Here is a 26,482-nt window from a genome sequence, read left to right as displayed (position 1 = left end):
ATCAAAAAGTTTGGTTAATCCAAGTTAATTTCCAATCCGTGATCTGTATCTTCAATTAATCGAGCCTTATTGCTACGACAAAAAAATAATTTGCCAAAGTTAATAAATATAAATTTATTAGAATAAATTATATCATTTTTCAAAATAAATGTTTTTTGATTTTGCAGATAAATTTAACCATGTTTGTTTTTACATGTTTTTTAAAAAAATTAAAAATAATTTATTTTTTTACTTCAAATTAATATTTTTTAATGTATTTAGATCAATTTGATACGTTAATATCAAAAATAATTTTGAAAAAATAAAAAATATTATTTTGATATATTTCCGAGTAAAAACCACTTTCAAAAGCAATCACAACCGCACTCACGAATATATGTCAATGACATAAAACCTTTCATTCATTTAAAAATACAATGACATAAAACCTGGTTCGAGTTGGGTTTGTAATTAAAACAAAACCACCATTTCTATTATTAAAACTAAACCAGCTGAAAAGCAAAAGAGAATTATTTTTATTTTATTTTTTACCCATGGATCAACCGAATAACATATTCAATGGCTCTCAAAAATAAATATAAATAGTGCAAGATTTTTTTTTCCTCAAATATAAATGGATGCTAGCAGATACCCACTGAATCAGCTTCTTCCATGTCAGTTTGCACAAGAGAATGTTCATTACATTAAAGATGCTTTCGTCCAATATTTTCATGAGTTTATTTAAACCGTGTAGGGCAAGGCACTAATCTCATCTCTTCTAGCATCTGGTGTGAAGATTATGAGACCCCTTTGAGGTGCCATTCCCTCAGCTTGTGACTCCATATTCCGTCTAATCTTCTTCTGAATCCTGCCATTTTTCAGTCAATGTCCACGTCCACAAGAAGTGTTCATAGGAGGAGGTTAGCCAAGTCAAAGCAATTTTCATTGCTCGTACGTAATCAAGCTTCTCAACCAATGCAGATGATCCTTGCCTTCTGGCACTTGAAGGTTTAATCAAAAGTTCATCACATTAAAGCAGGAATATCATAAATCGACCAGAAAAGAGAGAAGATTTTCCAGGAACGAAGTAATGTTTGCACACAAAAGGATAAAATAGTACAAATCAGAAAATGTCAAGAGAAACTTAGCAAGGTAGATGTCTATTATACAAATATATGTAGTATATGCACATAACAATCAACAAATTTAGTATGAACACTTGCTCCTGTCAAGATATTAACAAATCTTGCTATGGATATTGAAAACAATGTAGGAGTAGATGAAAACCACCCATTTTCCCCATACTAACTTCTCTCTTCTCCACATTAGTAATCAGACCGGCTAACATTTACATGTAAAGCTAAAAATGGCAAGCTTCCATGATAAAGAATTGCGGAAGAGGAAAAGGATAACTGCCTGATGAAAAGATAAATTAGACAAACATTGTAGTCATACGCAAGTATTGAACACTCTTCAACATCCAGCCGCCTTCAAAAATTTGTCATAAGGGCTTGAAGGTGGTAATCTGAAAGAATTTTGTCCGTACTCGAGTGAGCAGAGGGCGAGTTGATCAGGTGCTCTAATTTGATCCTTCGTAGCTAATGTTAGATCACATTGCGACAACTCCACTTTCTGAACAACAAATAATTTGCAAGTAACTTCATCAGTACATGAATTATGTTTTAATGAGATAGCCTATCTGCCGAGTAATAAAGGCTAAAGGTTCTGGGAACCTTCACCTCCAAAAGAAAAACATGAAGAAGGCGTTTGCATCACATGTATATCATACAGTGGTGCAGGAACATCCAAAAACCATCCAAGGCCTTGGAACAGGGAGATCCAAAACCAAAATGAAAGACAAAAGAGATCCAAACACAAACTTTCAGGAAACTCCTGAAGCTCAAACTTCAGGTATGATAATGACAGCAGTGATGGTGATGATCAAAACATCAAATTTTGACATCACTAATGTTTTTGTTCCTGGTGGTGTTATTGATAACAGTTTCAGTTATAATGTCACCACCAACAAACCCAAGGAATGATGCTCGAGTTATGTATTCGCGCAAAGGGACAAGACAGGACAAAATGTAATATATTTGAAAAGGCAATATATTCAATAAGCGTGGCCTGTGTCTGCAAAAGAAAACAAACTCACCACATCATGTACTGAGGTGTCCTTCTTTTCATCTGTGCTGGGGAAAACCTTGGCTTCCGGTTGATGCTTAAAACTTAGAATAGACATTTTCTGCTGTTTACCAGTAACGAGAGCTTCACACTGACTCTTCATTTGGTCATAAGGTACAGGTGTAGAGGACACCTGGGAGCTTGCAACTTGTCGAGCAGTTTCCAGGACCTGGATAGAGCACTGACAGATTTAATTTGCAAGGAAGTGTGAAGCTAAGACAGGTAGTCATCAAGAAAAAGTAAATCGTAAAGTATCATAAAAGGCTGATTTTATCCTCGACTAGAAATGGAAAAAACAAGACATTCCTGTTACAATTACCGTACTTTTCTCTCATACAACAATTGTACCAGATGTCTGGGAAAGAGACTATTTCTTGAGCAACCCCACCCCCCAAAAAAAATATAAATAAATAAATCCTATCCAGTACTTTTTTTCTTTTCTTTTTTTAAGTTTCCCAAACTTATAATTTTCAATACATTCCACAACAATTCAGCCCTTGTTCCTTACCAGGGATCACAGGTGTAAACAACCTAAAATAGGAAAGAAATGCAGCCAAGTAATGGCATTTCCATCTAATCAGTAAAAAAATAGATGAAACAAGACGTGCTCTTACTGATTCCAGAAGTTCATTGACACTTAGAATGTCAAGTGTATGGACAGATATTGATGTTTTGCGACCTGACTGGCTTCCATTAAGTTCCGTGAAGGTTTCATCATCCGTCAAGGCAGCTGCAGGCATAATCTGAGACAAACCCAATAAAATAAGTGAACTGGCATACAATTGCTAAATGTAAGACGGAAAACATTATCTTAATGATGTTACCTCTTCAAATGCCTGAAACTCCATTCGGGCAAGAGGGGAACATGGCCTAGGTGTATCCATAAACAGGGGAGCTCCTAAAGGATATACATCATCAGGTGAAAAATCCTGTAGAAGTTGCTGTTTTATGCCTGATAACTCATCCTGGAAAACAAAGAAAATGACAATTTTGAAATAAAGTACACCTCAAATGATGTACAACCCTTTTGAGACAGAATACACTGTCCTCGTTGGAACCTTGTCAAAGGAAACAACACAATTAACAGTGAAACATCTACCTACTACCTAGGGTCCTGGGAATAATATTCAAGATCTTCCAAAAACTCCTGAAGAGCATAATTATTCTAAAGCATGAGCAACTTATTATAGTAGATGAGAAAAATTTATGTGGTCTGTGTTTCTTAATACTTGTCTAATTGCAAAATGGTATTGACTTGGATTAAATTGATACAGATCCTCTTCCTATATTTTTTAAAAATACATTCCTTTCTTTTTCTTCGTATTTCTATGCAAGTGTGTTCATTTGGCACAATATTCACTCTATTTTTTAATGACATAAATGTGGCTAGTGCTATTCACCATGCAACTGTTGCTCACAGATATTCAGAGCTTGGACCTTCGGCCATTTGAAAAGTTTTATATCAGATCTAGAAAAGACAAATTCAGTAGTGATATTGTTAAGAAAATGCAAATCAGAACATCACCTCTGATAATTTGACAAATTTTGTCATAAATCGGGATATCAGGGTTTCCTTCAAATGACTATCATCTACTTCTACGCATGAGAGAGATTTTAAAGCAGCAACATCATCATCCTCTGAACCATATGCTATTTTCCCTTCATCAGATTCTACATAAATAGCTTGCAGCTTGATATCTTCAACCAATTCAAGATAAGGGTCAGCCTGCCAAAATAATGATAAATGGATGCAAATGTGTTAAAGGAAGCTCCAAGGGAAACATGTCTTAGCCATAGGAAAACATAAACAAAACATTATCTTCTAAATGGTAATGGAAAAGGAAACTAACTGTTTTTTCCGTTAGAGAGACTTTAACAAAAGGAATTAGCTCTGGGAGATTTCCTGCCCTTGCTGCAAAAATAAGCATGAACGATGCCAAGGTGAAGAGGGACCTTCTGCGAGATGGCTGCAGACCTGCTTAAAATTGGATGCAAGAGATACATATCAGAAGTAAATTTCACCAACATAACCAGTCTATCAATTTCAGAAAATAAACTTCACAAGCAATTCAGAAATCATAAATCAGGGATCTTTTAGTAAGAGAAAAGAAGGAATTAAAGATAAAATCTGGGTAGTCTGTCTCTCACATTATCACCATTCACTATATAACATACACCTGTGTGATTCAGCAAAAATCTTAGGCAAAACCATAGTTTTACATTAATGTTTCATTTTTATTGCATGATTAAAAGAAAATCAAGGCAAGATTGTGAGGAAAAGATGACCAGGAAAAGCAAGTTTGGGAACGCAGATAAAAGGTCCGTAAATGTGTATAACAGTGAGACTGGGAAGTGTTAGTGAAATTCTGATCTCACGAATGGCAACATCTTGCTACATTCACACATATACAGTGCCACATCGGAAACAACCATTCACCTCCAAATAAATGCTGTTAATCCTATGACCAAAATATTATCATTCACTAATAGATTCAACTTGCCTTCTTGATCCAGAGAGATGCTCCTAAGTGAGAATGCCAGCTGAAAACACCGAACTAGAGCCACGTGACTTGAGGTCTGTAATAACCAAAGTTCATCAACACACAGGCCAAGTATGGCCATCAATTTGAAAGCATTAGATTCTTCAGTTATCTAAAACTGGAAAATTTGAAAGAAATGGCAAAACATTGAACTTCTTTTCTGGCTATGCAGAAACCCCTCTCAGTAATTTTCTTCTCCAGATTCAATGTCAGTATCATTGCGAGGAGAAAAGAATCAACGGTGAACTGAGAAAAAAACTTGCTGGCTTGAAGCACCATTCTAAGTTTAAAAAATTCAGAAGGACCCCAGATATACTAAGCTAAGAAATTAGAGAGCTTGAAAGGAGATTGAAGTAAATGCACCATATGCTAGCACATTGTAAGCATGACTAACCTTAGATCGTGTGAAAAGCAAAGCAATGTTATAAGTATGGCCCATGGCCTCAAAATTTGCGGGCATATTCTCTGCAGATGTTGCCTGAACCCATATTGATGAAAGCAGAAGACTGACTTGATGGCTACTCAATCGAAGGGAAGTTAGCTGCAAGCAAGCATTCAACTGCATGAGACCATTTTTCCATCTTGGATGTGAAAAAAAAAAATCAAGTTGAAAACTAAATAAGCTCAAGTTCAGAATTTTGGAGCTCCATACTGTTTTTCCATCTAAGACCGCATGCTTGAAGCTGTTTGAACGATCATGAGAATCATGTTTTCCACTGTTATCTGATATTGGATTGCCTTCTTCCCATGATTTTCCATCCATGGAATCAACATTATCTTGGCTTTCATCCTGAAAGGAGAAACTTTTACTCCTCTTTTGTGATGCGGATGGACCAAAAAACCCAGAAACAGCTTCAGAGGTTTTCTTATTCTGGTCTGACCAAGGAGAAAGCAAGGATGGCATAAGCAAGATAGAGAAGACACTATGTGCTCCAACTCTAGTCTCATGGTCTGGGTGGGCCATTGCTACAAGCAATTGATGGAATAAAGCATCAGGAAAAGCCTGAAACAGATTACAAAGCATAACCTCATTACTTGAATGGTTTTAGAGATTAGAACGCAAAAAAAGTAAATGTACATTTATTTACCTTTTTGTGATATGATATGTTAGGGATGGAAGAGATAATCCGTGCAGTTTGGTGAACAGCCGAGATAGTTGTTCTAGCTACAACAGTAGTGGCTGAAATATTCTCTAAGAACACAGCTATCGTATCAAGTATGGGTCCCACATCCCCCACCTGTTGATTAAAAACAGCTTTTGTACATAAACTACATGGAGGAAATTTTTAAAAAAAAAAACAACAACAATTTATACATTATGATTCACTCCCAAACTTCTTTGCAGAAAGAATTTTACATGCATATTAAGATAAACCATGGTTTTAACGTTTCAGAAGCCACAGTTTCTGTGGCACTGCTAGTTCATTCCATAAATTAAATGAAGTGAAAACTAAAGGAACAACTGCAAACCTTATTTGAGAGCTGTGCAATACAGTTTTCCAAGGCAACCTGAAGATCAGCATTCGTTTCATCGCTACCATCCCTAGGGCTGGATGATTCAGAAGAATTTTGCAGGCACTTTCGTAAATGTTTCATCAAGTCAGATATTGCACCAATGATAGCAACTGTGGCTTGCTGCTTTGCACTTTGTCCAAGTCGTGCTGTGACATTAACAATGTCTACCAGTAAAAGTGGTTGTTTGGCGACACTCTTATGATCCAAGTGCTTGACCAGGATAGATAATAGCAAATGCGAGTTTTCTCCTGAAGTTAATATAAGCAATATCAGTTATGTATAAAAAAAGGTTATTTGAATTACAGTAGAGTATCTGAGACCACACACACGGCCTAAAAACACAGTGCATCAAGTTCCAAACATAACCTGATTCAACCAGAAGTGACTGCAAAAATGTCAGAACAGGATAGGCAACTCCTTTTTCTAGGGACCAGTGATTGTTAGCATCAAAGTTCTGGAATAGAGGTTCAAGAACACGTCGTATTGTTGTAGCTTCCTTCGCAAGTCTAGCCATGTTACATAAACATACCCTAGACCAGTAAGATGGACTCTTGGAAGTATCCCTGTTTTAGATGAAACGGAAGCAAACAATGTTACTTGAACAAAAGTTATTGCCTCTAAACACATAGCATCAAACCAATAAAATAGGCTTACATTGCAAGGTCCAATTCAGGCTTGGTTGTAAGGTCTGATAAGGAAACCTTCTTGCTTATGTCTGGGAAAGATGAGCCATTATCTTCTGTTTTAAGCACACCTTGAACCCATTGATCTTCCATTGTATCTGGATTCATTTGGAAATCAATGTAGTTCTCCAAAGTGACTGATATAATCTATCTCAGACCAAAAAAAAAAGTGTTCCAGTTAATACCAAAAGCCAACAATTGTCACATGTGTTTGCTAATGTCAAAGGCTTTGATAATAAGGGTACATAAGAAGGTCTACTCACACTGTCAAAATCCATCGAGATGTGAGCTTGCTCACCCATGAAACACACCTAGAACAAAATAAAATTAAGAATGCATCAATGGAGTGACAATCAATGCATCAAAGGAGTGACAATCAAGTGTGCTCACGAATAGAAAATATGAGAATCTTGGGCTACATACAATAACAAGAGAACGATAAAAGGCCATGTAAAGATGAAAAATTATGAGAAGTGAAATGTTAGATATAAGAACATAAAAATGCACAGAGAAAGTCACTGGAAAAAAGAGTCAGGTAAATTAATTTTCCTTCCCCTGGAACAAAACAGAACTCAGAAATTAATTTAACTGTCCCCAGGTTCTTGGGTTATCAACAAGTCAAATCAGTATCCTAGATAGATCCAAATCTGATCCCTTTAAAGTTCTACTATCAAATAGCAACTGGGTCATACATTTATCTAAACTACATGTGCTTCATCTTTAGAGGAAAAGCCAATCATCAGAAACAACAGCAATTCATATGATTGCTGAAACATAAAAAAATCACAAAAACACCCTTGGGTGGCAATTCCTTAACAAGAGACATTTGAACCGGCAAAAGAAACTGTACCATGGAGCCCAGCACTTGCAGCCCTGCTGAACGCAAACGTAGAGTTCTTTCGTTATTTCCAGCTTCTTGTGCTAATTGACAGAGCTTAGGAATGAGGCCTTCTAAGTTGAACATATATGTGCCATCCATCTATTTTTTTATTGAATAAGTTAGTATCATATGCATATGTGCCATTTTATATAGCTTTATGTCAACATTACTCTCACAACTCTAGCTTTATCCATTACAAACCTGGCAACTTATAAAATCAACAAGAACATCGCAAGCCAGAAGCCGTAAATCATCCTTCCCAGTTTGCTCCAAAAGAGTCCGAACAATGCTCAACAAACTACTGGCAAATAGAGGCCTGCATGTATTGAATAGCACCAGCAAATGTCATCAAACAAAAACAGCTACTGTTTGAAAAAAACAACAGGATCTTAATATCATTCCAAAGAATAATTTGTGACTGTCTATATTACTTTGTAGATGTTATTCTGACTGTATATACTAATCAATTGGCATCAATAACGTCCCAATTTACTTCTCTAACCATGTAGGTTTAATCACATGTACATTATCTTTTCATTTTACTCTCAATTATCAGTACAGTTTCTTTTTCTTTTTACAAATTCTAGTAAAATGCTTACAATTCTTTATTCATAAAAATTATTAGCAGCTTAAGGGGAAAAAATCCTAAATGTGGCATTAATTTGTGGAAGCAATTCAAAACTTAACAAGTACACATTAAAAAGGTAAGATTTCAAGGTTATATTCAACAACTTTCTAATTGAGTGGTTTTGGCAAATAGAGTCCAAGTCATTTCAAGTCTAAAATGCATAGACTTACATCTGCTCCTTACATGACGATAGCAATTTCCTATAAATGCACACCACAACCTTTACAGATCCAAAGTTCTCATGCCGCAACTCCTTGTAAAATCTTTGCTCCAGGGTATCAGTAATCTGAGGAGCAGAGAGTAAATGTAAAACTAATAGCCAATGAAAACCAAGTTATATAATTTGGCGGGTAGATGGAAACTACAAAGCTTGTTGAAGATAACTTTTTATTTGAAAATTGAACCCCATGAACACATCATCCTTGCAGAACACTGGCCAGTTTTTTGTTTTTTTTCCTATAAATTCTACAATATTTAGATAGGATATTGCAGTTCATTAAAAAATTCAATTATGACCAGAATCAGCTGTGAGACAAGATAAAAAGCTTGTGTTCACATCAAGACCAAATAATTACAGCAGGGAAAAATAACTAACTATTAGCACTTAAAATAAATATTAAATGAAGAGCATGCTAACAAGAAAGGGTAAAAAGGACAATCACGTGTAAATATAAACTTGCATTTTCCTTATCCTTTAAACTTGTTAAAGAAAATAACTGAACCGATGAAATGTTAAATCTTGATGAAATTTTTAAATGCATGAATCTGCCAGGTAATGGACTCTCAATGAATCAATAAACAGACCTTGGAAATTCCTAAAGGGGAATCAGTACACAGACCTTGGGAATTCGTAATGGGTTCTTTGAAGCATACTCGCAAAGCTTCCCGATTTTCCTATCATTTGGTTCAGCCTCCTGCAAAATGCCAGTTGCATTAACACAAAAGGAAAAGAACAAAAACAAAGTTCCACACCACTGTTTTTATCAAAATAACGTTCTCTTTTCCCTGTTGGATGGGTGGAGAGGGTGAGATGAGTCATAAGCCTTTGAGAGGCTTTAAGAAGGAACTGCCAAAGCTATAGATTCTTCTACTGGCAAGATGGTGAAATTCCTTAATTAGAAAATCACTGGCATTTGGACCAAGTTCACTAATAATACATTCATGATTCTTGACAATGATACCAATGATGGCCATGGCTATAAATGTAGCAATACAAATGGAGTTCACTTTGATTAGATGTGCATGATGAATCAAAGTACAAATAAAACCACATATACATCATCACATAAACTGCATTTCAACCACAAATGGTCCATTTAATCCACACTAGATTAACAGTACTGCCACGTTCAAAGCACAAGAAGAGAGTGCCAACTCAATTCAGTATCCTTCCAAATCATAGAAAACCCATAAAAATACTTGCAAAGACAAAGCAAGCTACCATGAAACACATAACAAATCACCTGATTACGCGGCAAGATATCAGCAAGCAACTTCTTGTATCGCTTAACGGGCTGTCTTGACCTTGCCCTCAGTGAAGGACAGAAGAAACACAGGCTACCACAGGCGGGCACAACCCGTCTTGACATAACCCCCATTTTGTCACCAAATGAAATTCAAACCCCCTCCTCTTCTACAAAATCAAACACCAGGAAAAAAAAAAAACCAAAATTCAGTTCACAGTAATTCAAATAAAATTCACTGTCAGCAATCTGCCAAAAACTCACTGACCCACGTAGCCAAAACAAATCAAATTCACGTTCTTGCGACACAATCAACAAAATTTTAAAAATCCAGATGAGGTTTTGGCCCGTAAAGGAAATAGAAATCAATAAAATGCCAAAAACCCAGGAAAAATAATCAAAATTCAAAGTCTATAAGCTACATAAATTAAATAGAAAAAACAACCCACCAATCGAAATATAAAAAATCACAGTTCTTCACATAACCAAAGCTAGTTTCATCACGATCTGAAATAGCCCGTAAGAAGCCAAAATGAAATGCAAAAATTACTAATAGCCAGAAAAAAAAGTAGATTAATTAATTATCAGTAAACAAATGTTAACAATAAAAATTGAATAAAAAACAATTTTGAAAAATAAATTGTCACCTTAGAAAACAAACAAAGAAAAAAGCCAATGATGGGGAAGAGGGAGGTTTGATATTTCTTCCCCAAGGCCTTTCTTTCTATCTCTCTCTCTTCTTCTTCTTCTCTGCCTTTTTTCTTTTGCAATTATTATTTTGGACAGCAATAATAAATAATAGTTATTATTTTAGAAATGGATTGTTATGCTAATGTGACAGGCTGGTATTTATAAAAAAAAAATCACTCTTTATTTAAGTATATGAATGGATTAATTTTGAGGTTATATTTGTAAAATCTGTTAATTCTTATTGGAATTTCCTTTTTATATATATAGTTATAAAATTGAGTCCGAAGGGTTAAAATAAAAATTATTAACATTAAAAAATTGAGTCCGATGAGTGTAGTTGACATTTTTTAGGTTTGATTTTGAATTTTGTGCACTAATGACTGTGGTAGTATAATAATAATTGTTTTTTAAATAATTTTTCATATTAAAATGAATGTTAATAATTTTTTTATTTTTTAAAAATTATTTTTAACATCAACTCATCAAAACGATCCAAAACATATAAATTATATTAAATTTTAATCAAAAATAAATTTATCTTTTTAGAAAAATGATTTGCATCATGATCGCAGGCAATTTCTAAATTATATTGCCATGTTTAAATTGAATACTTGAGATTATTTAAAATAGTATTTAAGCTTGGCTTTGTTGCCTTTCATCTAAACTCGAGCTTCTTTACAGACCAAACAAAATCAAATAAATATAAATATTAATATACTTATTTAAAAGAAACATGTTATTTACTTTAATTTAAATATTAAAAATCATTTAAAACTTTATCTTACGTGCATTTTTATAGTTAATTTCCACGCATTTTATAGTAAAATAGCTTATTTTAAGAATTTATTTTAATAACTATTTTCAAATATATTTCCAATCAAGTGGTAAATTGCCTGAGTTTGTTCATGAAAATAGCTTTAAAATTACGAATGAAGTTGGTTTGTATCCGTTTGGAAACGTGGTTTTTTTTAATTTTAATTTATTCTTGCTAAAACTTATTTTTTATGTTTTCAAATCGTTTTGATACGTTAATTTTAAAAATAAAAAATATTATTTTAATATATTTTAAAACAAAAAAATATTTTAAATTGCAATTATTACTATAATTTTAAATATACCATAAATAACAACTGAATGCTTTCGAAACTCGTTCAAATAGTGTGGTTTGTTTTGCAACCTACACATTATCTATAAAACTCAAACAGTTAGATCCTTTAAACAATCTAGAACAATTTCTTTTTGTTACTGTAAAAAAAATCAAAATCGAGATATATTTTAGAAAAAAATAGACATGAACATTGGTTGATTCACAAAACAATCAATGTTTCCCGATGAATATTCAATAATGTTCTATTATTTATTTTTCGAGACTTGCTTAAAAAAAGATAAAGAAAAAATAAAAATAATATCAATATTTTTATATGTAATTTCTCTTTTTGTTTTTATTTTTCAAAAAAATACATCTAGAAAAATAGCTAATAAAACATCATAAACAACCCTCCTTGCAACTTCTTTAGAGTCAAAGGAAAATATCCAAGACGAGGCTGAGTTGAACAAGTCATGGAGCAAACAAAGATAAAAAAATCGAAACACATGGTTCTTTGCTTCATAAATTAGATTCTTTGTTTAGGAAATAAAAATTATATAAATCACTCTATTATTTCTTATAATTTTCTTAATTTAGACCCATCATTGCAATCACCGACACAATAATATTATTTTGTTTCCCTAAACTGGATTATTTATAACAAATTTTAGGTATAATTATTAAACTAATGGGTTAATTCGAGAAATTCCTTGTAGATACAAAATCTAATTCAAGCTGGTTTATAGTTAAACTTTTTTAAGAAATTAACTCTGTGAAATTTAATTATTGTAATTGTATTTTTAATAACATAGCTTATCTAATCAAAATCATTCTAAATTGATCAAATTTAATAAAAAAATATTTGCTCAGTTGATATAGTTTATTTTTTTTATTTTAAAAGTATTTGTTTTAAAAAATAAATTTTATTACTTTTCTTTGCTTTAAATTAATAATTTTTTGATATTTTTAAATTATTTTAATAAATTGATATTAAAATTAATTTTTTAAAAATAAAAAATATATTATTTTAATATATTTTTAAATAAAAAATATTTTAAAAAACATTCACATGACAACGGCTAACAAGTGCGAGAGAAACACTTCAAGTTTTGTTTTTGAGTGGGGCTGTCAAGTGTCAACTATAATTTCGGCGACGTTAAACTTTTGTTTTTCAAAGAGATTGATGTTGATGTGACTGAAGCTGTGCTTTACATTGAATACCAATTGTTTTTTCGTTTTTTTAATTTATAAATTGTTTTATATATTTATAAATTGTTTTTATAGGTTGGTATTAAAAATAATTTTATAAAAATAAATAAAATATTTTAATACAAATTACAAATAAAAAATACTTTAAAATCATGTTTTAAAAAATTGCAGTAAATGGACGAGGGCAGCAAGTCCTGAATCCACTATGCGAGAAACGTGGAAAAGAATCCCAAGACCCAAGTAATGACAAAAACACTAGCGGTCCCGCGATTCATGAGAGTGTTTTTTATTGCAGGACAAAAGTGTCCCTACACTATTTCACTTTTGACAATTTGGTCACTTTTGAGGTTTCAACGCTATTGTTTTCTAAACGTTTGGTTGTTTACACAGTGTACCACGTGAATCAACCATATTTCACATTTGAAAATTATTGTAAATTGTGTTCTTTTTAAATTTAATTTTTTTTTATGTGTTTTGAATCGTTTTGATATGTTGATCTTAAAATAATTTTTTTAAAATAAAAAAATTATTTTGATATATTTTGGCACAAAAAAACACATTGAAAAACAACCGCAACCACACTCCCAAACATCATATATCACGGGATGTCTATCATAGTAGAGATTGTGGTTTAATGTGTTTTTTTCTAAAAAATATATTAAAATAATATAATTTTTTAAAAATTTATCTTTGATATTAGCATATTAAAACAATATAAAAACATAAAAAAATAATTTTAATTTTTTTTAATTTTTTAAAAAACATGGTTTCAACAACTTTTGCAAATTTATTATCCTTGCATTAATGAATCTTTTCTCTCAACAAAAGCAAGAGTGGCATGAATGCTATTATAGATCCTTAAAGACCATCTGTTTAGGGTTGAAATCATGTGTTTATCAATTTACATGCAACTAGATACAATTAAAGAAAAATGATGAACAAATCATTTAAATGTTAATTGTTCATGAAAACATAAAGAGTAGACTAAGATCATTTAAAAAGAAAACCCTAAGCAACAATGTTACAATTAAACCGGGCCAACAAGGCCGGGTTAGGTTAGGATAGAGCTAATAAAAAAATCATATTTTATTTTTATCAAAACGATATTATTTAATTTAAAAAATTAAACTTGAGTTGATTCATTAAAAAAAAAAAAAACACAATCCGAGTCTCGAGCCAAGTCAATGTCCTGTAGAGCCTTGTAGCCATGCTAGAAGAGGCAAGGAGAATAAAGTTATATGGGTTGTTAACCTCAAACAACTGCCTAAATTGACCGATCGATATTTTGGCAGCATAGAGACATGCTGGTGGTTGCTGTGGGAGGGGCCGGGCCATGAACACAGCTGGTCCCTTTCTCTTTTATGGATGTCAATTGATGGCCACGCACTTTTTGATGCCTTAGGAAACACGGCATTGGATTCTCCATCACACCACTACAAAGCAAAATCTGGCAATAACCAGGAGTTTTGTCCACCAAAAAGCAAACTAGGGCTCTCTAGCCATGGCGTTCATGGCAAGAATCTCTGGGTTCTTTTGTTATTTTCCCAGAGACTAGAGCACTCTAGTCCACAGCCTGTCGACGACGACTTGACAAGTTCAAGGAAAGTGGTGAAAGAAAAGGTCTCAATTTCTTCACGATGCGAAACTTCCATTTAAGTCTCAACACGTTCTCTATCTATCTAGCTAGCTTCCTCTTCATTCATTCATTCTAGATGTACAGATAGCTAAACATCATATTCCTTCATATATTTCCACTCCATGAAGCTGCAATGACATCTAAAGCTGTCTTTTAATGACGGCAGAAGAAATTGTTTGAAATTACGATGGTAATTATTATTTAAAATAGTTTTTATTCAGAAATATATTAAGATAATATTTTTTATTTTTAAAAAAATATTTTTAATATCAGTGTATTAAAACAATTCAAAAACACTAAAATAATATTAGTATTTTTTTAAGAAAAATTCATAATTTTTAAACATACAGATTAAACCGTATTCCTAATCATGCTCAAAAAGTCTTGTGTGAGGTCTCTGTGATGTTGAATCTGTGGCCTTCGAAGAAGATGAGAAGTTTGACTGGGGAGGGGAGAGATGATTGAAGGGAAAGGGCAAAGTGTGGGATATTGGACCATGAACACAGTATGTTTATAAAACTTGGCCGCTCGGTGATTTATAGCGTGTTTGACAGTGTGGTTGGGGGTGTTTTTTAAATAACTTTTCGTATTAAAATACATGTTAATTATATTTTTTTATTTTTTAAAAATTATTTTTGATATCAGCACATCAAAACGATCCAAAACGTACAAACCATATTAAATTTTAGCAAAAAAAAAAATTAAAAATTTTTTGGGAATGCAGCCGCAGCCGCGTTCCAAACGCTGCCTTAACGCTGATAAATACAATTCTATTTTTTTGTTTCATCTTATCCTTTTTCATCGAGAATAATAGAAGTTATTTTTTTGTTCGAAAATATATTTGTATTTTTGTTTTTTTAATTTTTTTTTTAATATTATTATATCAAAACAATTCAAAAACTTGAAAAAAATATTTAAAATTAAAAAGATATTCAAGAATTTTTAAAAACATAATGAGACCACATTCCCAAACATAATTTATTTTAATACAGTAACTAAGCCTTTCTAAATTATTTTGCTAATAATTAAAAAAAGCAGACAACAACCTCAATACATGCAAGTCCACCATTTGGTAATTGCTAGGAAAAGAAAACAGAAGGAGAAAAATTGTTTCAGTTTCTTCTTAGTGCGCGTTTAAAAGGATAATTATGATTATTTTTTATTAAAAAATATATTAAAATAATATATTTTTTATTTTTTTAAAATTATTTTTATCAACACATTAAAATTATCTAAAATTATAAAAAAATATTTTTCATTAAAAAATATATTAAAATAATATTTTTTTATTTTTTAAAAATTATTTTTATCAACACATTAAAATCATCTAAAATTATAAAAAAATATTAATTTAAAATAAAAAAATAAAAAAAATTATTTTTTTTTAAAATATTTTTAAAACACAAATATAAACCGTACTGAAATCATTTACCTATAAGGAGGCTATATCTACCATTTAAAAAGTAAAATGCGATGATCGCAGGGATGAAAAAAATAAAATAAAAATCCAGCTTCCTTTTCATCTCCACTTGCTAGTATTTATACACCTGTAAAGCATATAAAGGAGAAAAACCCTAGTGATCACTTTTGACTCTTCAGCTCACCTTACCTTTCTTTTTCTATCCTTTCCACATAGATGCTCTATGAGCAAGAACATGCAGTGATTAAGGATCACGAGTATTAATTATTTATTTATGCCCAGATACAGATACAGTGAATAACAGCTGGGCAAACCTGTATATTTGACATTTCGTGTTGATCTAGACTGTAGCATGCATGCTTGAGAGTTACATTGTTGAGAATTAATAGCTTGAAATGCAAACGCCTAACTGTTGTTTATTTTCTAAAACGAGCTTGACAAGGAATTTAACCCGAGTCGAGTTTCAATTTAAATTTAAAAAGATGATTACCTGACTAAACTCTTGTCACGAGATCAAGAGAAGAACCGCATCACCTTCAGGATCATAACGATCAGGATCTAGCTCTGATTCTCTTGATCATAGCGATAAGAGCAGTAATTGGCATGGGATTCAAATTGATCTGGGTCGGAGAGATTTGAGTGGCAATGCTAAATAACAACAATGCGACATTTGATCTTTCTTTTTTAGAATATGTTGATGGTCTAAAGAAGAAGAAGGAAGAGAGTTTTGAAGTGCTTGATGATATCACCTTCGCTGATAAGAAGCATTTCAGAAACCATCTGGCCAGTTCTTGGGCTATGCTGTTCTTCTCAAGAGTTGAATGGCCCTTCATTGCGATGTTCATCTGCTTTGCTACAGCACTCTCCGACTCCATTTTCCTCCTTGTGTGTCTTTCTTGATCTCTCCCTCTCTATCTCTCTTTCACATTTCTTAATTTCTCAGTCTCTTATGATTAACTTGAACTAAAGCAGTCTCCCCATCTCAATTTCTTGAAGTTTTTTTTTTAAAAAAAATTCTCTTTCTTTCTTCCTTTTCTTTTTTATTTTATGAAACAGGGTTTAAATGTAGCAAGATCATTAACGTTAATTTAATAAATTTCTATAATTTTTCCTCTTCTTTTCTATTATGGGCATAGATCATAATTAGTCCCCAAAATCAAGCTTAATGTCTAGCCTAAGAACTGAAATTCTAACTTGGGTCCCAAATCCAAACATCTTCTGCAATTCTAGTTATGATAAAAAAAAAAATCTAAACGTTTTTTTGTAGCTCAAGCTGTGCCCTAGCAAGTGTTACCAAAGGAAAAGAAAAGGGCACAATGGACCATACATGACTAAGTTCGGCAAATTTGACCCAAGTCTTGATCAAGCTTGGTTTTGTATGAACTCATTTTAGGGCTTCCCAACTAAGATTGAGCCCAATTTGCTCATCCCCGGATCTAAAAACTAATCCAGTACACATTCTATTTCTTTTGATTTTCTATAATGCATGCAAGAGCGTGAGTTGTCAAATTATTTTTTTTTAGTTTTTTTTATCGATTTGATATGTTAATATCAAAATTAATTTTTAAAAAATAATAAAAATATATGGTAATTTTTTTTCCGTGTGATATTTTGAAAAAAATTAAAAAAATAAAAAACCCCTCGGTCTCGAGGTGCATCAGTTGTCCTGATTGTGGGTGTTACTGGCATGGTAGGATTTAGCTTGGCAGAAGCACTTAAAAAGCCAAAAACTCCAAGCAGCCCGTGGAAAGGGTGTGGCGCAGCAAGGCATCGCTCTCCAAGTTGAGTTCCCTCTTCCTTGATCGACCGTTATGCCTTAGACCATACCGATACAACAAAAAAACTATTCCCAGTGGCCCATGAAATCACCCACGTCTTGTGGGTTTCCTTACAAATTCATGGAAATTGAAGCAGTAAACATTTCCATGAACTCCAGCATGCTAGTCAATGTGCTTAATGCACTAAAATCAGCGACTCCTTCACGACTCAAAACATGGGTCCAATATTTGATCTTTCACTTACAGGCAAGCTTGTCCATTACAAGCCACCTTTCAAAGAAGACCTAGACAGACTCCCTTACCCTAATTTCTATTATGCCTTACAAGACCTGGTTGCATCGTATTCTCATTCTATTACATACTCAATTCATCTCCGTCGATTATAATAGGAGCTTCTTAAAGAGGTCTGTACAGCATGTTGCTCACTTTATCTATCCATGCCACTATTAAGCTGATGCCAAGGTTTATCGTTTCGATATTCTGGGAACAAATAAACATCGGAGCACTTTAGTGACATGTCAGATGCAAGAGTACTAGCTGAGCAACATGTATAGGCAGCGGTGACTGATGGAGCAAAGAATCAAACCTTCTTCAATTGCACCAATGGTGATGTGTTTACATGAAAGAGTTTATGGAAGGTCTTGTGTGAGGTTTTTGATGTTGAATTTGTGGCCTTTGCGAAGATGAGTAATTTAATTGGATTGAGATGATAAAGGGCAAGGGCAAAGCGTGGGATGGGACTGTTGTAAAAAACGGGCTATTTGGGACTAAGATGGAGGATATTGCTTGTTTTGAAGCACTTAATGTGTGTGATTTTGCATATCAGGATCACTTAATGCGATTTTAATTTGACTCTAGTATGATTAAGAGTGGACAATTTGGGTTTCTAGGTTATGCTGATACACTCGAGCATTCAAATGTGGGTGGGAAGATTGAGATACATGAAAATCATACCTTGAAGACGACGTCGACTCCAGTCTAGACTTAGTTTGTTAATAAAAGGAGATGATATTCTCTCAATGTAAGAAAAATGATGCAAGACTGTAACTAATGATGCAATGGTATTCTTACTTCATCTCCACATCTTTCTTTACTTTTACAGTAACTTCTCTTATTCTTGCTCTCTTTTTTTCCCCATCTATTTCAACATCCTATGCATTTTTTCACCTGTTTAAGGATCACAAAGCTAACTTGTAAAGGATCCAATCGGATCAAGAATCTTAGTAATTCACCTAGCAGACACAAAACAACCAGCAAAGGATCATGGAGGAAAGCTACTAAGATATTTGAACTCTCAAAAGGCACGAGTAGCAAGCAAAACAGCACCATTTAGGTTTACTTTCAAACTCAATAGAGGAGTTTCCCAATGCTGAAGATCAAAAGATAAAATTTGACAACCACAGAATCATGATCTTGGCAAGAAAGGAAAGGGTCAACAAACAATACTTGAAATCCACTTGCAAAAGATAACATTTCTACACCCAGTATTACCTGATTCACATGCCCTCATGAAAGAAAAAAAAGCTCAGGGTTCGTGGCGCATTTGCAATCAGAATTGGATCATTAAAAAATGTTGATTAAGCATTTAAGGAGGGAATAACTTGAAAACTAGCAAACAATTTGAGCATTACGAAACCAACTTGCATTCAAACTAGATTCCAGAACTAGACTTACATTGTTCAAACAATCCAAAGCTTACTATTTTCTTTCGCATATAGATCAAAACAAACCGAGCAAATACACTCAATTTCACATGACCCCGCAAACCAGTAACACTAAGCCTACCCTTATCTTACCATGTATTCTCCGAAACATCACACCCTCTACCCATACCAATACTGCAAACCACAATGTACCTCAATTACCCAATACCCTTTATCCTCAATCAGCTACGGATCCATAGCATAACTCCTAAGAAGCCCTTCTCGAACTGAGCCAGCTATACAGTATCTCAAGATTCTAACTTTGGCAAATAATTTGATAAACATTAAACAAAATGATCACAAAATTGAAACAAAAACACTCAAAATCATCATTTTCATGTGATATTTATTTCATCATAATCTACAATTACCGAGATCAAATCAAATACAAGAAAATCAATTAAAAACAAAAAAAGAAGACAAGAAAAGTACCTCTCTTTATAAAAAATGTGTACTAAACAATCAAATCCTGACAATCCATCAAACAGGACCGATCTCTCCTAGCTTCTCAGCTCCATCAACTTCAATGCCGACGCGTTTCACCGAATCAAACAACGGCAACACACGCTTTCTATAATGAATCGGCCTTGACAACTCTTCGTTTAAATCAATATATATATTATTAACCCCGATTTCCTTTAATCTAAACCCTAATTTCTCCCCAACACGCGACGCCGTTTTTGAGTCCCAGGATTGGCGAGAGAAGATAGAGAGGGAAGTGTTGCGGTAGATAGAGAGGAATGATTCTTGTTCGGAGGAAGAAGCCATCGCGATTATTGTGGAAGTCTTCGGGTTTGATACCTGAGCTGTTATTTTTCGGCAAGACAGGACTAGCCGGAGAAGGTGCTGCTGATTTCTTGACATTTTTTTTCTTCGAGCCAAGGATGAAGTGATGGTGTCGTCGGGCTTGGGAAGTTTATATAAAATTTATTAAACTTCGCCTGCCTGTAATAAATTTGACGGCTTAACTTAATTTAATTGGATTAGTCAAATTACAAGTTAATCTGCTAAATAGTTTTCATCCCCAGTCCAAACTAAATTTTAGATTAGATTGGAACGGGTTTAATAACATTAATTTATATATAACTTTTCATTTAAACTTTGTATATGATAATATAAAAAATATAATTAAGTAGAATCGTATTAAAAAAATGAAGAACATTGAGAAAACACTGTAAATATAAACACATATCACTATTTATTGAAATAATATAATTATTGTTTTTCCCTTTTATTTTAAAAAAATTAACTTATTGTTAGGATAATTTGGTATTTTTAACAAGACTTCTTAGTCATTATGCTATTTGTCTTTTTACATTTTAAAATCACAATGTAAAGACCTTGATATCCTTAAAAAAAACTTTCAACCAGGAGCATTTGTGTATTTTCAATATAGTACTTTTGCAATTAACATGTTGGATCATGGCAATTTGGTCTTCTCAATAATTAAGATATTAATTAAAAAAATTTGGTCCTGGTATGCATGCGCCAATGAATAAGCAATGTCCATATTCTTTAAACAGCGCGTGTAGTGTCACCTTATATCCAAGTATTGCTTTTTAAGACAGCGTTTGAAGTGACTTGACGTGATATTTCCACCAATATCGCTTAAGTAGACCATATAGGAATGGTTAGACTCTAGTGATCAGTTTTCTTCCTCTTCTCTCTCTTTTTCATCTTTTCTTTGTGCAAAAATTTAAGGATGTCCTTTTATTTATTTCTTATGTCGCTTAAGTAGACCATATAGGAACGACTAGGCTCTAGTGATCAGTTTTTTTTTAATCTTTTTTTAATGATCCTTTTCTTCAAATTTTTCCATTATTATTTGATTTCATTTAAATTTTATATCAAATACAGTCCTTATTCTTTTGATTAATGTTTGTTTTTTTTCTAATTAAATTTTGCTTTTAATTTGTCTATTAGCATTTGATTTTAAATTAATTTTACATCAATTTTAGTATCATTTTTGTATTGCTATTTTAAATCTTTTATTGTATTTTTTTAAATTTTACTCACATTTTATTGATTTATAACCTTGCTTCTTTATTTTCCAGGGTTTGCTTTTTACAGAACTGGATCCCGGGCTCATAATTAGGATCACGAGTTTTGAAAGTTGGCATGGGTTCACCTTGGTTTTTTCTTCAAGTTTTTTTTTAATTTTATTATTCAACATTTAATTTATTACGAATTGGTCCTTTATTAAAAATTAATTTTTGTATTTTTTTTTTCTATGTGATTATATTGATTGTATACCATGTTTGTAGACATGTACAAAGACAAATATTTTTCTTTTATTATTGTTATTTTTTTAAAATAATTTTGATGAAGCAAAACCCCATTTCTACTTGAGCTTTTAAAATTTCACAAGGAGTAATCCAGTAGCCCAAACAAGATGTCCAAATAAGAACATCCATGCCCAGACCGATAAACTATTCATCCCAAAGGGGTTATACCCATTGATAAGTTGTGAAGAGTTTAACCATAAATAATCTCTTAACCATCCCAATCAAATAGTAGAGAGGCAGACGAAGGTACTGGAAGGCAGGCCTCCTCGTTGCACTAAAAGTAAACAACAATAGTTTTCTCCATTCTTTCGATTTGGGCATATTTATATTTAATATTTGTTCACTGAAAAGGCCAAAATAAACAGAAGCATGAAAATAAAGAAAAATAAATAAAAAAGAAAGCAGTCGATCAACAACTTTCATTACATGTATGTAAAAAAAAAAACAACCCAAATCCCATCTTTTGTTGTGTTCAAATTTCGTACTCAGAAGCTGTAATCTGTTTTAAATACTCTGTTGCTTAATGGAGGCTTTGAGCTATCCCTCAATCCCTTAAGCCCTCCATTTTCATTGCTTTCAACCTTATCTTCCTCCACTTCTCCATCTACCTCAAAAGCAGGATGGCTAAGAATGTTGTTGAGCAACTGTATGCCTCTAAGTGCGTTTGTCAGAGGCAAGTGACCTTCAGGAGTATCATCATTGAGCTCCCAAATGAACTCATTAGGAAAAGACCTATAGTTGTATTGCTCAACCTCGGTATCAAGCTTCTTCATCCACCCAACTTTGATGAAAAATTTGGTGAAGTCCTTGTTACCCTTTTGTCGCCATATTCTCTTTTGAACACTGTATCCAAATTTGTTGTTGCTGTACTTTTTCCACAGTTCATCAATGTCTTTAAGGTCTTGTTCTGGTATGAACTGGACTTCAGAGAAGAAGACATAGCCACGTTTCTGTGCTGCCTCACCAGCTAGAACTATGAGCAGCCTGCGGGTTTCCTCATCGGCTTCGCGGAAGTTTTGGTCGGAGAGGTGTTGCTGGAGGAGGTTGAGGGAGAAGGTCTTGGAAGTGGAGGGAGCAGTGGAGGTGGCGGGGGAGATGGAGTAGGCAGTGGTGGTTGTTGAAATAGAGAGGGAGCGAGAAATGTTAGTGGCAGTGGAGATGGAGGTGGTGGGCTTGAGGAAGAGGGAGGAGGGCGGGGAGGTGTCCGAGGGGAGGAACTTGAGGAGGGAGTGATGGTGATGGAGGGACTGTAGAGAGTTGGTGGCCGCCATTTGGGAGAGAAGGAAGAGCAAGGGATCAAGGGTATGCGAGAGCTATGGGATCATTAATGGTAGCAAAGAGGAATGTGAAGGCTTTGTTGGAGATGAAGGAAGGGTTGGATTCTTGGTGGGAGATAAGGAATCTGTGAAGAAAGAAGAGTAGATGTCATCAAGAGCAATACAAGGATGGATTTTGATTGGATAGATGTGGGTGAGGCTATATCCTCTCCCTCTCCCTCTCTTTCTCTTTCTCTTTCCTATTCACAAATAAAGATAGGAAACTATATCTCTATCACCATTAAAAACAAAGGACAAGAAAACAAAAGAATCATGGTGCCATCATGGCCTTTGCCTTTCCACAAGCAAGTTTGTGGAGGTAACACACGGTGGACTGGAGGCATTAGGAAAAGTTCGCCAAGGTTTTACCTCTCCGCTACCACTTACAAAAACAAGGTAAATTCTAGTCTGGTTTCAGTTCATCTGCTCATTTGAGAGCACATTAAAGAGGAGGAGGCCATGGAAACACATCAATGCTAGACCAATTTGCTACGTACACTTCCATTAAACCCGACCTGATCTTGCTAGCTGATTTGAAAAATTCATAACTCGGTAGGATTTAAGCCAAGTTTCAAGTTGAAAAAAAAATATTAACAAGATAAAACTATTGATTTAATCAAGTTTTTAGTGATTTGATTGATCTCACAAGATTTAATTCAAATATAGTTGAATCATCTTCCAAAGAATTTTAAAAATAAAATAGCATCGTTTAAATAAAAATATAGGCTTTAATTATACTAATGACTCGATGGTTGATCTTGGGAGTTAATCCAGGGTTACGTGGACTCTTTTTTAGATCATTTTCCTACGCACACTTATGCTCGATGCTTTCTGCGGGCAGGATTGATCCATCTCCCGAAAGCTTTTTCAAGGCCTTTGAAGTCTCACCCGTGTCCACAAAGCCCCAATAAGGGCTCTCAATCAACTGGTAACAGCAAAGCAACTTCAGTTATGAGCAACAAACACCACTAAAGAGCACTCTCCAAAGAAAAAAACAGTAGCCATGGAGCAGTAATTCTTTGAGAAGGTACTCAAAGAGCTTGAACCCATCACTCAGACCAATCAGTTTAGAAAGGAAGATGATCTTACTATATAAAGCACAGTCAAAAGATGAAGTTCATAAAGCTACATCTGTTTCAATTACCTTTTTCTCAAATACTTGATTACATTAATCCAAAACTAGCAGACTGCTTGGATTTCTACACTCATGGTGTCTAGAAGAAAGGCCTAAGCAGCTCGATCATCAAGCACGCATGCAATGCACACTGAGAAACAGAAATCTTATCACAGTGAGGCCCTCATCGAAGCAATTCGACCATACATCTCTTATGTTCTGTACGTAGCATCTCTACTGATTGCTAGTAGACATGACATTATCTATTATGCAGAGCTTATAATTTGCTCTGAGGGCTTCTTCTTGCAGCTTGGCAAGCTTCTCTTCTTCGCCCACGTCTGGTGCTGCAAGTGAGAATGGCAATTCAGAAGAACATAACCACTTCAAAATCATGGTCTTTTGGGTCCATTAACCAACAGCACTGTATCCTTCTACCAGGCTTGATTGGACGATCATCAAACACCTCTCTTTTGCAGGAAAGGCTCTAACAGGCCTAGGCATCCCAGACGTCATGAAGGGGAACTGAGAGTGATCTCTAAAACAATGGCTTGGGCTTGCTTACTACTCTCCATCTCCACCAGGGCACAACATGGGATGCATTTTGCTATATTGAATCAGCTCAATGCCATGCAAAATCCCTTCTTCAAAACTTCACATTGCCCATACGAGCATGCGATGCATTCTAGGCGAGGAGCAATTCAGTTGCTAGACAAATTTGAAGTACCCTTGGGCCTTGCCTGTACCGTAGGCCCATTTAGGTTCAATGATGAGCCCAGTTTTCACTTTGGGCCTTTGAAGACTTAATTATTTTGTTGAAATATTATATATAAAAGTTTATTGAACTCCATGGCTTAGACGAGGTACATTGAGAAAAGGCTGTTTAGATACTCGTTTAGTTTCTGTTTTTTTCCCTAGTTTTACATTTTCATATCTTAATTTTATATAAATTAAAACAATTATTTAACTAAATATTTTATACCTCGAGAATAATTTAATTTTCATAAAAACCACTCTAGAAAAAAAAAACTTTTAAACAAACAGGGTTTTAGTTATGGTGGAGCCTATAATAACATGAAAATATCTCCTTGATGTAAAACATTAACTTATAGTGAAGTTGATATAAAAAATACTTATTTAATATTAATTTTTAATATATAAGGTAGTTTTATGTGGTGTTGTTAAATTCACATATTCTATGTTAACTTTTATGTCAAGCAGAGTGAAGATTAACTAGTTAAGTTAGTTAGATCTAATAATTAACTTATAACCTAGTTGAAATTCGGATAAAATATAATTTGATTTTTTTAAATAATAAAATTTAAAATTTTTTTAAACAATAAAATAAAAATATATAATTACAAATTAACTGGTTAAACTTAAAATATAAGATAGTTTTTTTTTAACTACGGTTTTTAAAATAAATTTTTAAGAGAAAGAATGGAAAATAACCTCGTATTTTAGCATACAACAAGTTTGGTAATTTAGTACCATTTCATACGAATATGATTATTTTTCAAAGTGTTTTTAGTTTATAAATATATTAAAGTAATATTTTAAATTTTTTTAAAATTATTTTTGATATCAGCACATTCAAATAATTTAAAAATACTAAAAAAAATTAATTTAAAATAAAAAATTAAAAAATTATTTTTTTTTAAAAGTACTTTTAAAATATAAAAATAAACAATCTCCATCAAAATAAAAAAAATATTAATGAGGTGATGGGCAATAAAGATAAGGTTGAGTAGTCAAAACTCAAAAAATACTAAAATAAGTCTTGTTGAACAAGAACATAGACCAAAGTCGTCATGCAAGGAACGCATTTTTTTCCACACTTGATCTTATCTATAATGCTTGCTCTCCCACACTTGAAGCTTCAACAATGTCTATGTCTATGATTCAAATCACCATCACGACACATATAGCTGTAGAATTACTCATAATGTTAACGTTGATTTCGTGATTATAGACCATAAAATAACGTCTTGTTATTGTCTTGAAATAGAAAATACAAAAACAATAAGAACATGACTTCTTGTATTTTATGTTTCTAAAATATAAAAAATTATTATATAAACATATCTATTTAATAATTTCATCTTTATTTATTCAATTAAATATATTTATTTTTTTTAATTTTTTTATGCTCTAAAACACTAACCAATGAAAATCGTAGCCACAAATTTAGTGTAAAGATGCCATGATACTAGTGTTAACATAACAAGGACCTTTCAACATGGAAGAAATACTCTTGGAGATCAATTCTTGGTTGTAAGAAAATTTATTCCCCATTTCATTATTTAAAGTTGGAATCAATCTTGGGTGTAAAAATTGATTTGAGAATATTTTCACCATTAAGAAAAAGCCACCAT

At 33.2% G+C, this 26,482-nt stretch overlaps 2 protein-coding genes and 1 pseudogene across 5 annotated transcripts; 1 reads left to right on the top strand and 2 right to left on the bottom strand.

The window, feature by feature from the left end:
* Positions 1–1,110: 1,110 nt before the first annotated feature.
* LOC133673049 (protein SEMI-ROLLED LEAF 2) lies at positions 1,111–10,679 on the bottom strand. 4 transcript variants are annotated; one of them, XM_062093663.1, is made up of 21 exons: positions 10,520–10,676; positions 10,322–10,379; positions 9,873–10,042; positions 9,249–9,323; positions 8,580–8,695; positions 7,983–8,097; positions 7,752–7,880; positions 7,165–7,212; positions 6,873–7,048; positions 6,585–6,781; positions 6,174–6,466; positions 5,792–5,941; positions 5,356–5,706; positions 5,098–5,244; positions 4,665–4,740; positions 4,014–4,141; positions 3,689–3,889; positions 2,988–3,128; positions 2,778–2,906; positions 2,135–2,332; positions 1,111–1,611 (listed from the first exon to the last, which is right to left on the bottom strand). In XM_062093663.1, exons 3-21 carry the CDS (start codon positions 10,005–10,007, stop codon positions 1,453–1,455), a joined length of 2,964 nt encoding a protein of 987 aa, XP_061949647.1. In that variant the 5' UTR covers positions 10,008–10,042; positions 10,322–10,379; positions 10,520–10,676; the 3' UTR covers positions 1,111–1,452. The 4 variants fall into 4 exon arrangements, with proteins under 4 accessions (XP_061949647.1, XP_061949650.1, XP_061949649.1 ...); XM_062093666.1 differs by having other exon boundaries at positions 4,014–4,138; XM_062093665.1 differs by having other exon boundaries at positions 10,322–10,421; positions 10,520–10,660.
* A 5,880-nt stretch (positions 10,680–16,559) lies between these two features.
* LOC133673261 ((S)-8-oxocitronellyl enol synthase CYC2-like) lies at positions 16,560–18,760 on the top strand (annotated as a pseudogene).
* Positions 18,761–22,002: 3,242 nt separating this feature from the next.
* Positions 22,003–23,115, bottom strand: LOC133672508 (tetrapyrrole-binding protein, chloroplastic). Its single transcript, XM_062092945.1, has one exon. The coding sequence runs from the start codon at positions 22,949–22,951 to the stop codon at positions 22,166–22,168; it is 786 nt and encodes a 261-aa protein (XP_061948929.1). The 5' UTR covers positions 22,952–23,115; the 3' UTR covers positions 22,003–22,165.
* Positions 23,116–26,482: the final 3,367 nt, after the last annotated feature.

The sequence above is a fragment of the Populus nigra genome, chromosome 14 (genome assembly GCF_951802175.1).
Source record: "Populus nigra chromosome 14, ddPopNigr1.1, whole genome shotgun sequence".
Taxonomy (NCBI): Eukaryota; Viridiplantae; Streptophyta; class Magnoliopsida; order Malpighiales; family Salicaceae; genus Populus; species Populus nigra.
This window is presented reverse-complemented; position numbering and strand designations above follow the sequence as displayed.

Excerpts from the sequence above, each read along its gene's own strand:
- LOC133672508 (XM_062092945.1), bottom strand. The coding sequence starts at position 22,951 with ATGGCGGCCACCAACTCTCTACAGTCCCTCCATCACCATCACTCCCTC.
- LOC133673049 (XM_062093664.1), bottom strand. The coding sequence starts at position 10,007 with ATGGGGGTTATGTCAAGACGGGTTGTGCCCGCCTGTGGTAGCCTGTGT. Across the intron at positions 5,707-5,791 it reads ACATATCATATCACAAAAAG|GCTTTTCCTGATGCTTTATT; the intron begins GTAAATAAATGT and ends AATCTGTTTCAG. Across the intron at positions 2,907-2,987 it reads AGTTTCAGGCATTTGAAGAG|ATTATGCCTGCAGCTGCCTT; the intron begins GTAACATCATTA and ends GGTTTGTCTCAG.